This window comes from Mus caroli, chromosome 1 (assembly GCF_900094665.2).
Source record: "Mus caroli chromosome 1, CAROLI_EIJ_v1.1, whole genome shotgun sequence".
NCBI lineage: Eukaryota > Metazoa > Chordata > Mammalia > Rodentia > Muridae > Mus > Mus caroli.
This window is the reverse complement of record NC_034570.1, coordinates 9,525,666-9,536,846: the sequence shown is the minus strand read 5'-3', so window position 1 is coordinate 9,536,846 and position 11,181 is coordinate 9,525,666. Positions and strand designations below refer to the sequence as shown.

Here is an 11,181-nt window from a genome sequence, read left to right as displayed (position 1 = left end):
CTCCAGAAGACAGATTTTCAGCCAGAATACAGCATGGCCACTTCATAAAAAATGGGTATGTTCATCAGCTTTTTGTCACTGTGGCAAATAAATATCTGGCAGTGACAACATAAAGGAATATATTTCCTTTCATTCTCGATGACATTTGCAGGGGTTCCAGTCTGTGATTGCTTGGCCCCACTCATCATGGCCACCTCATGGTGACCACCACCAGGGATGGGAGGGAATAAAGCAGCTGCCTATCCAGGAGAGAGAGAGAGAGAGAGAGAGAGAGAGAGAGAGAGAGAGAGAGAGAGAGAGAGAGAATGAGTCCTGGAGGCAAAGGAAGTCAAGGATGTAGCCGCCATACTCCCAGCCCAGCCAGGCTTAGTGGCTCAGAGCTATCATCGCAACATTCGGGAGGATGAGCCAAGAAAACTGCAGTGAGTTTGAAGTCGCAGGACGCTATAGAGTTTGAGACCAACTTGAATTAAAAGAGTAAGACCCAATCTAAAATACAAAAAAACAAAACAAAACAAAAAAAAGCAACAAAAGTAGGAAGCCCCCAAGAACAAACTTCCCACATGACCTCACTGCCCAGAGCTTCTATTCCCTCACAATAGTCCATCAGCCCTGGATGAAACTTTAATCCACAGTTTTGGGGAACATTTAACATCAGAACAGCAACACTGTACAGGTAATCTGTACAAGGTTTCTTTCGGGGATCAAATATACACATACTAAGGTTGTGTTAACAATCGTGCAACTCTGTAAATACATGATAACCAATAGGAACATACACCTTAAATAAGTGAACTCTATAATTTTTATATCCAAGCTCTGTTAGAATATAGTGGAATCATAAGGTCAGGTTGGTTTGGTCAGCCTCGGTATCTGTGAAGACTTGAAGGAACCACAAACTCTGCTAGGTAGAGAAGACAAGAAAATGTTCCAGACAAAGACAAAAAATGACACAAAGGCAGAAGGGAGCTTGGAAAATTGTGCCATAGCTTCTTAGTCTTCAGCAATGCAAATCAGAGACAGGAGTGGAGGACACTGAAGGACAAGACCAAGCCTGTTTTGGGCAAGCAGGACCAGATCATGAAAGGATAGTTTTCCATGAAAGAAAAGGAGAAAACAAGAAAAAACAGTGCTTTCACAAAGATCATTCTAGTTGGGGAGAAAGTGGGAACGGACCTGGAACTAAGTACAACACAATGTTAACCAGAAAGGAAAATAATAATAGCTAAGTCTAGTGCCCCGCTCTGCTGAGCCTTGAAGAAGCCCCTTGGATAATTGAGGTGGACGCCATCACCCTCCCAACAGATAAAACCCACTGGCTTTGCCTCCTTGTCAGCTGTCCTAAGCTTCCTTCTGGTGCTTCAGCTCCACTTAACACACTGCACTTTTAAAATATTTTAAAAAGATTCTCTCTCCAGCATGAGAATGTAAGCCCATAAGGATCAGTTAATTTGACATTTCCCTTGTGTTCTGAACCCCCAGTGGGGTTTCTACTAGGTCAACTCTCTATCCTTACTTGTTGAGCCAATGGATACATAAGTAAGGGAATTGAGCCTCATAGAAGTAACTTGCCTGTAGAAACACAGGCAATAAGTTGAGCATCATAATAAATTGACGCAATAACCCCTTTTTTTTTCTTTTTGATTTTTCAAAACAGGGTTTCGTTGTGTAGTCCTGGCTATCCTGGAACTCACTCTGTAAACCAGGCTGGCCTCGAACTCAGAAATCTGCCTGCCTATGCCTCCCAAGTACTGGGATTAAAGGTGTGTGTGACCACTGCCCGGCAGTAACCACCTTTTTAAACTACCATGATTACACCAGAAATGTAATATTCCAGACCAGGTCCCCTCCTGGCTATACTATGGCAGTGGGAATAGGGAAAGAGACTGAATTGCCTGGATTTGGTGCTGTATTAGATGTCAAAAGGCTAATAAAAAGATGCAACCTAGGATTTTAGCTTTGAGACTGGGCAAGTAGTGCACTTTTTCAGAAAAAAATTAAATACCCCAGGTTAAACAGAAGTAGGAGACTGGAGGATTTGGCAAGGGATCCCTTTTCACGATTTCTTGGGATTCCTAAATAGTGTTAATATGATGTAACATATGTTTAAATCTAAACTTCCAGTGGGGACCGGGGAGTTGGACAGAAGGACAGAAAAGAGCTTAACTCTGAGGTAAGCAAGCGTTTAACACTTAGGGTTTTGTTTGTTTGTTTGTTTGTTTGTTTTTTGGTTTGTTTTTTTGGTTTTTGGTTGTTGACTTAGAAACAAGATGCTTCTATGTAGCCCTGGATGGTATTAAACTCAGAGCACTTCTCCTGCCTCAGCGTCCCAAACAATGGGACTACAGGAGTCAACCACTAGCTCATCCACAGCAACGTTGGAAGGCTCAAGCTCGCGAAAAACCCTTGAATAAGCAGGCTAACTTCGTTTTTCCAAATTTTCTAGTCGGTGGCTATCGCTTACACAAGTGGCCAACAAGTGTGGAACGTGGTAGCACCAAGGCCAGGGTGAGTCGGGAGGGCGCGAAGGCACCCAGCAGCCGTGCACGCTGCAGCAGCACGCGATGGTAAGAACCATTCCCAGGAAGCTCGCGCCCCAAACGACTCCCAACTCCCAGCGCGAAACCTCCGCGCGCCACTCGCGTCCCGCGACCTCCAGCCCACAGGGGGCGCTGTGGGCCACCAGGTGCGGCCACGGCGCGAGCGCGCGGTTTCTCCCTGGTGCGCATGCTCGCCACCGCTGCAGGCTGGCTTTTTTTTTTTTTTTTTTTTTTTTTATTTTTTTTATTTTTTTTATCTTTTTTTTTTTTTTTTTTTTTTTTTTTTTTCTCGGGCCGCCCCGGCGGCTGCGTACTGGCTGTGGGATGGGAAGTGAAGCCCCAGCGAGCGGCTGCGGCGGGGCTGTGCGGAGCAGCCAGCGGGAGGCGGCGGCGCGGCGGTGAGCAGCCGAGAGCTCGGAGCCGGGCGGAGGAAGCACCTGCAGGCACAGGCGGCGGCTCCACCATGGCGATTCGCAAGAAGAGCAACAAGAACCCGCCGCTGCTGAGCCACGAATTCCTGCTGCAGAATCACGCGGACATCGTCTCCTGCCTGGCGATGCTTTTCCTGCTGGGGCTTATGTTCGAGGTGAGCCCTCCTTCCCGGACCCCGGACCCCGGACCCGGACCCCTGGCCAGGCCCGCCGACCCTAGCATACCCGGCCGGAGCTGCGCAGCCCCCCGCGGCCCTGCAGCCCCGGCCCGGTCCGGCCCGCCGCCCCCTCCAGCGCCGCGCAGTTCCTGCTTCCCGCGAAGGGTTACGTGGCAGCCGGCTAGGGGCCGGCGGGGGCGGCGGGCGCGGCCGTGCTGGCCCTGCGCGATGGGCGGACCCGGGGCCCGGGCCGGGGCAGCGGGGCCGGATGACTAACAGGGACCCCTGCTCGACCCCGACCCACGGCCTCGGCTGCTGCCTGCGCGGAGGGCGAGGACGGGGTGTTCGAACCCGGTGGCCCCCTGCCCGCCGACGGCCGCTCGTCCAACTTTCCGCCTGGGCTCTGGACTCTGGGTTCCCGGAGGATCGGGTCTGATCCCGATGCGAGGCTCGCAACAGCTGTGTTGAGGAGTTGAGCGATTTCCTTTCTTGAAGCAGAGGCGATGAGACTGTCAGGAGTGTGTAAATTCTCTTCCCACACATCTGAGTATTTTGATGACTTATTTAACAGCTGTTGAATGTGGGTAATAAAGTTTGCAAGGTGAACCTGTAACATCCTACGGGTTTTTTTTTTTTTCCACCCTCCTCAGTACTTCCGCCCACTTCCCTCCCCCTTCCATTTTTTTTTTTTTATCTGTAAGCCACTGAGTCTCATTAAATATATTGATATATTGATGATTACCATTTTGTCTCCTCTCTCCCTGGCATGTAACCTAGTGAGGATAAATATTTTGTCATCCATCTTTACTAGTCTTTTTCCGCTGTGAAGAATAGAATTTTAAAGGTTTGAGTTGAAAGCAAGGAACTAATGGAATGAAACAGCCAGTGATGAAAAGTGATTACGATTTTGTTTTTTGTTTTCCATGGAGCCAATTTGGTGTCATTAGATAACTTTCTATGTTATGTTATGTTTTTTCTCTTCCAAAAGACTTTTCTGAATCTACATGTAAGTACTTCTTGTTCCTGATAGTGTCACAGATGGTTGTAGCCACTTAACTAAGGAGGGTTGCAGGGTGAAGGGCAAATAGAACTAGTCAGAACGCTTACTAGATAACTCAACTCTGATACGCTGTTCATCCTCCCTTCCACCGCTTGTACAGGCCTCACAGCTGCCGTTGAGGAGTCAGATAATTCGGCTTAGAGAAGTTTGACAGTCTTATATGAGTGGGTGGTATTTCCATATCTAGGCTTTGATTGTGGCCCTGTAGTAAAGGCTTGTTTTGATTATTGATGAATCCAGGAGTTTTATGCCTGACCTGTACCCCGAGTCTTTAGTGCTTGGTGCTCTAGCGCTTCTGCGTGGCTCAGAAGTATGGCTCTGGGTTCAGTTATAAGCAACATACACAATGTATGTTTGTAATCTCTGAATTTATGAAAACTGTTTTCTTGCTATAGTATTAAAGGTACCTCATGGACGTGGCCAGTAGGCATTTGTCACCATATGCAGGAGAGCTGTGAATTCAAATCCAGTGGCAACTACATAGTGAATTCTAACTCTAAAGACCACTGCTCAGCTCCGCTTCTCATCCTGACAGCCCCTGCCTTCAGAGGTGTGCTGATCTGCTGTAAGGGAAGGAAAATGACAGCAGAAGCCTGCACACTTAGAAATACCACAACCTCAGTTTTTATATAAACTTCTGCCCTATTTTTCTAGGATGGTCACTATTACATTAATGACTTTTTTTTTTTTTTTTTTTTTGAGGTAGAGACTTTTTGTGTTGGAGACTTTTTGTGTTGTCCTGGCTATCCTGAAATTTATTAACGTAGACCAGGTTGGCCTCGAACTCACAAGAACCACCTGCCTCTGCCTTCTGTGTGCCGGATTAAAGGTTTCTGACAGTAAGTGGATGCTTTAATGCTAACTAGAAGCTTTTAAATCACTCCAGGAAGGTGTGATGGTAAGATGGTGAGCCGAGCAGAGCAGCTTGTGCAGGTCATTTCTTTTCCTTAACCATATGGTAACGATGCAGGCTCGTTGTTCAGGGGCACGAGAAACTGGCAGCGTGGGTTTTGGTGTGTGACTTTGAAAATAATTGCTACTTAATCTCAGTCTAACTTAGAAGTATGTGTGTGCTGAAATAAGAGCAAGGATGGTATTTTGTGGAACTACTAAGCCTTTTGTGGACGAATACTGAGGAAATACTAGAGGCTCTGTGGTAAATAAATAAATTAGGTGTGTTACCAGCCCAACAGTCAAGCGCTTGGGAATACTCTAGAAGCCTGCACTCTGTAGCTGATTCAAGTTAGGGAATATGCGAACTTGAGTTTCCTTCTCTCTAAATGGGTTATCCAAAGACTTTAAGTTAACTGATCTGCATGTTGCCTCTCTCAGTTTATGGCTAGTCCTTAGTTCATCCACGTTGGAAAACAGATGACAAAGGTTTTAGTGACTATGTGTGTGTGTGTGTCTATGTGTCTGTCTGTCTGTCTCGCTCTCTCTCCCTCTCAAGGTTGAGGAAGAAGTAATCTGTTTGAGGGAAATGTTTGACTTTAGAAACTTTATTATACAAATCTTGTAAATAATGTTTTCTTTTCACAGTCAGTGTTGTCTTCAGAATGCAAAAATACTAATGGTGGTTTTGTATTTAAAGTAGAAAAAATTGAACAATAAAAAAAGATGTAAGAGCACTCTGGAAGCTTGCTAGGAGGGGTAATATGGAAGAGTTAAAAGAGGTTCGCAGACTAGTTCTGAAAGGAGGGCCTGTGGAAGTTGGGCAGGGGTCCGCAGGAATACACAGGGATCTAACTTTATATCTAGATTTATATGTGCACACTTGTACACGCAAACCTTTGCACCATAGCACACGTGTAGACATCAGAGGACTTATGGGAGTCATATCTCTTCTCTCAACATATGTGATCTAGGGTTGAACTCAGATCAACAGGTCTGACAGCAGGGACCTTTTTCCACTGACCCACATGTTTTATTACTGTTTGTTTTTAGTTTTCATTTAAAATTTTCTACACGTATGGATGTTTTACCTGCATGCATGTCTGCACAGCTTGTGTGCCTGGTGCCCTTGGGAGGTCAGAAGAGCGTCTCAGGGCCTCTGGACAGTTAGAGTTGGGAACTGCCACGTGGGTGCTAGGAATGAAACCTGGCTCCTCTGGGAAGACAGCAAGCACTCTTAACCACTAATCCCACAAGTTTTCCTTTTAAACATAGCTTCTCTTAATGGCGTTTCTGTATGTCTTGAAAAAAATTACATAAACTAATGGAAAAGTGGAATTTGATAGAAATTCATTTACCCTTCATGAATCCAGTGTATACAGTAATCATGCCTACCTCTAACAGTACAGAATATGTCTCATCTTTATAACATCACACACCAAGCCTCCAACTGATAGCCACTCAAAAAAAAAAAAAAAAAAAACCACTGAAACTTTATGACTTTTCATATGAAGACTTGGATCTCTCATTAAATGTGGTAACCTATGTAAGATATATCTAAATTAATTTCACTTTTTTCTTTCTTAGAAGTAGATAGTAGATAAATGTCCCACAGGGCTATTTTTGCTTTTTGGTGCAATGAGCGTCAGGGTGGCATGTTTAGAGTGTGAACCAATGAGCCCTACTGCTAACTTGCCAAATAGAGTGTTGCTGGATGAAAGGTGAAGTTTGGGGAAGTGGGAAGGGCAAGAAGGTTGATTTCCTCAATACATTCTTTGGTGGGTATAGGTCCTATTTTTTTCTCCCCTCTTCCTGCCTAATGTCACATGCTAAGCCAGCTAGAAGCCAGATCTTAATTTTATTTAGAAGCCTTGCATAAAAGGGTAATTTAATTTTTGTTGTGATTAGAATTTGGTACTATCCTTCTCTCTCAAGATTTACATTTGCTGTGTATAAAGGAAAACAAAGTTTTCCCTAGCCATGGATGACTTCATATTATAAACTGGTAGTGTGGATTTGGAGGCAGCAGAAGAGACAGAGCAGACCTGCAAGCAAGCATCCATCCGCATCCATCTGATAGCCACAACACACGCACGCGCGCGCACACACACACACACACACACACACACACACACACACACACACACACGGGAGCCTGAAGCCAGCTCTGAGGAGGCTTTGTTCATCCAGTGTGTTCAGGGAATCAAACTTAAGTTGGCAGCCTTGAGGCAAGTGCCTTTAACCTCCAAGCCTTCTTGTCAGCCCCACAAATCTCACCTTAAATNCATTTGTAACCTTGTATAGACAGACAGACAGACAGAAAGACTTCTCATTAGACTGTGTATGCATGTGGGGGTCAGAAGGCAACCTGCAAGAGTTGGCTTTCTCCTTCCAGCACAGGAATCCCAGAGACTGAATTTGAGTGTCAGGCTGGACGGCCAGCAGCACCCATCTGAACCCTCTCACCAGGCCCCCACCAAGTTTTAATGCAGTATCTTTATTAGACCTTCTGTTCATCTGATCTTCATCTCCTCCCTGTGGACTAACTCACTGTAGTGACCATATTTTAGATACGTTTGGGTTTCTTTTTGTGTTGTTTTTTGTTTTGTTTTGTTTTGTTTTGAATCATAGGCCCTGATTTATCTCTAGATCGTGAATTCCAGGATAGCAGAGTTCAGGCACAGCCTACACAGGCCTCCTCCCCCCCACACCTCGTTTCCCCGCTGTTCTTTTGCCAGTTGTCTAGCTAGCCGGCATTGTTGGTGAAACGTTGCCTCTTTCCTTTCCTCCAGTGTATTCACTTGTTGCTTCGCCTTTCTTCCTAAAACCTTTCCTTGACTAAAGGACTAAAGGACATCTAATGCGCCTTATGCTCGGGAGCCATGTTCAGTACCCCAGGAGTGCCTCCACACATTTTACTACACCACACTGTATGTTCTGCGAGTTTGCTATACATAATGTCCGTGCTGGTTTAATAAACCAAGTATTAGGAAAGACTAACAACAGTAATAGCGTATAACAGTTCTACTCAGTGCCGGTTCTGTGAAGCCAGCCTCCTGCCTTCAGCCTTACGATGATGTGAGGTGAGATGAAGTAAGGCAGTTAGGCAGGTGTTGGCCTACAGTGTCACGGTTGCCACAACACAAGCACTGCCCTGGCAGTTCATCTGACAGCCACGCAGCTTCTAACGGGCCAGTGGTGCCTACAGCTCGAGAGCACTGGGCAGAGGTGATTGATGTCCTGGTGAGACAGAGTGAGACAGCACAGGTTTCGTTCCGTGTCTCCCTGGAACTCAGTGTAAACCTGACCTTCCTGTCACAGAGTTGCCCATGCTTTCAAGGGCGACTGAAGGGTTCTGGGAAAGTAACCACCCACGTGTTGACTGTCACACATTACGTTTTTTACCTCAGACATCCATCTGCAATCTTTGTACTTGTCTTGGCCAGCTGCTTTCCCAGTGAGGCCTATGTAATCCTCCTCATGCAGGGCCCCTTTACCCTTACAGGGAACATTACATACCCCCATACACATTCGTGCTCAGGGAATACATGTTTTATCAGATAGAAGCTGGCATGGGAGTTCAGCTCTGTAATGCTAGGATTTTGGAGTCTGGGGGGAAGAAGATTTTAGCTCTAGGTTAGCTGTAACTACTTGTCACATACCTCGTGTGTGTGTGTGTGTGTGTGTGTGTGTGTGTGTGTATGCGCATACATGTGTAGAGGGTGGGTGGATAGATCTTCATTCTTATCCATCCCCTCTTCATTCCTCCATATACAGATTTCTTCATTCACATGAGTAAGACCGTTCCATCATTGACTCATGACAAATTACAGTCAAACAAATGGATTGCATGCTTAGAGCTGAGTCCCATCTGCAAAGCATCCCATGGCATATATGCAGATACTCCACAATTTAAAGACAAAACAAAACAAATCTTACGTGTGTGTGTGTGTGTGTGTGTGTGTGTGTGTATAAGGGAGAGCTAGCCTGTGCTACTCTTACTGGCCGAAGAGGAAACACTCGAGACCACTCTTCAATACATCTTTCCATGGTTTCCTCTTTCTGGCTGTGTATTTATCCCCCACCCCCGGAACTATCTGTTAGCCCTGCACAAACTCGTTCTTCCACTCCTCAAAGCAGCAGCATCGCTAAGAGGATTCAATACCATCTCGTGACTTTGGATTTCAGTCCTCACAGTGTGATCTCTCTCCCCGTTATGGACGTCCATTTCACTCTCCTTCCTCATCATACCTATGAAGACAACTTTGTAAACCCGTCTGTATTTGAAGCATTTTCCCCTTGGCTTTGGGGATGCCAGGCTCTTCATTATCTATCCATCACCAACATTTCTTTTTAGTTTCAGATACCACTGGCTTTCCCAGATTTTCAGTTTGGGGAGTCAGAGCGTTGTGAATTGTCCCCACTGCTTTAGGTTTGTGGCAAAGTGAGGCTGCTGATGGAACAGCAGCTGTTCTTACTATGTCACAAACAAGCAGGGAACATGAAGAGGACAGAGAGTGTTGTCTCACAGGCTCACTTGAGGCCTGACCCAAGTGACCAGCCAGCTCTCACTAGGTTCCATGAAGTAAAGGTTGTAGTAGTCCATTGGCTGGGTGGGTGGGGACCAACTGTGGACACTGGGCCTTTAGGAGATGTTTCCCCAAAGCATGACAGGCACTTGAGCTTTGGCTTCTATCTGTCCTCTCTGACACTGCACACTTACATAGATGGTGGAAAATTCCCACAGTTCAACTTGCATCCATACATAGTAATTCCCAAGTCTTCCTCTAAGTCCTCCCTGCTGGGTTCTTTATTGAATATAAGCCACCTGCAGCCCTGTCCAACCATGTATCTAGAGAAATCTCAACTCGTGATGAGTCTCTCCTTTGTGGTCTTGTGTCTCACATTTTTACTAGTGTTTGTCACCTCATTGCACAAGCCTGAGCGCTGTAAGTGATGTGGGACTCCTTTCTTTTGCTTCTCAAGCCATACTCAGCCTTGAAAGTTCCTCTATTCCACCACCACTGTCCAAGTGCCCTTCATGGGATGTCTTGCAAGACTCTTGTCTTGCATGTTTGCTCTATGATATTCCATCTTCCACTTAGTCTGTAACACTGATGAATTGTGTAGTATTTTCTAGGTGCCGTGCTGGGTTCGTCTTTTAAATTATATTGGTATTCATCAGCTGTCCTGCATGGAGGTCAGAAGACGACCTACAAGAGTCGGTTCTCCCTCTACCACATGGGCTCCTGAGATTGAACTCAAGGGCCCTTGTTGACTGAGCCATCTCGCCAGCTTCCCTATACTAGGTCTGGGCGTACAGTGACAGGATGCTGTAGCACAGCCCCTCCTCAAATAGCACTTACTTCATGATAGGTATGATAAAGGTCAGTGCAGTCCTACCGTAAAGTGTGACTTGACGAAGAGGAGCATTCTTCCTAAGGTAGTCTGATAAAGGAACTGCCCACTCTGGGAAGACAGGGAAGATGCCCTTGAAAGATGTGATGGAACTGAGCTCTAAATGGAGAAGACTTTCCAACAAAGAGAGACTCTGGCAGGGGGGCAGAAAGTAGATGTGACCGTTGGAGACACAAGTGCAGACCACGCTAACCTAGGAAGACAGGAACCAAGGAAAGAATCTTGGGAGGTAGAGCAGGGAACATGGCCATGCAATTGGAAGATGATTGTGGCAGCGATGTGGAGACTCCAAGCGGGCAACAGATCTATTGGGTTATACCTGGCAGGCTTACAAAAGATGAAACAGCCCCTCCTTAGAGCCTTGCAGGCGTACTGAAGCAGCTCAGCACTATTTGTCTGCTTCTGCTGATCCTGATGTGTGTTATACCTGACCTTAAATTTACCTTGTTTCTACCTCTGCTGCCTTCTTCATCCCCTTGTGCACCTTGGGAACTTCAAACAAGATCTTGCACCCCAGCTCCGAGAAGCATTTCCTACCCCAAGGAAAAGCAAAGCACATAGAGTCCTTCATCCTGAGTATCTGTAGGATAGGCTGTCCTTCATCCTGAGTATCTGTAGGGTACGCTGTTCTTCATCCTGAGTATCTGTAGGATAGGCTGTCCTTCATCCTGAGTATCTGTAGG

The 11,181-nt window shown here is 46.0% G+C and overlaps 1 protein-coding gene across 1 annotated transcript in view; it reads left to right on the top strand.

The window, feature by feature from the left end:
• The first annotated feature begins 2,815 nt into the window (after positions 1 to 2,815).
• Tram1 (translocation associated membrane protein 1) overlaps positions 2,816 to 11,181 on the top strand; it is a 27,828-nt gene continuing 19,462 nt past the window's right edge. Inside the window, exon 1 of the mRNA XM_021151565.2 lies at positions 2,816 to 3,126. Coding sequence (XP_021007224.1) covers positions 3,004 to 3,126 — 123 coding nt within the window. The 5' untranslated portion in view covers positions 2,816 to 3,003. The remainder of the gene's footprint in view (positions 3,127 to 11,181) is intronic.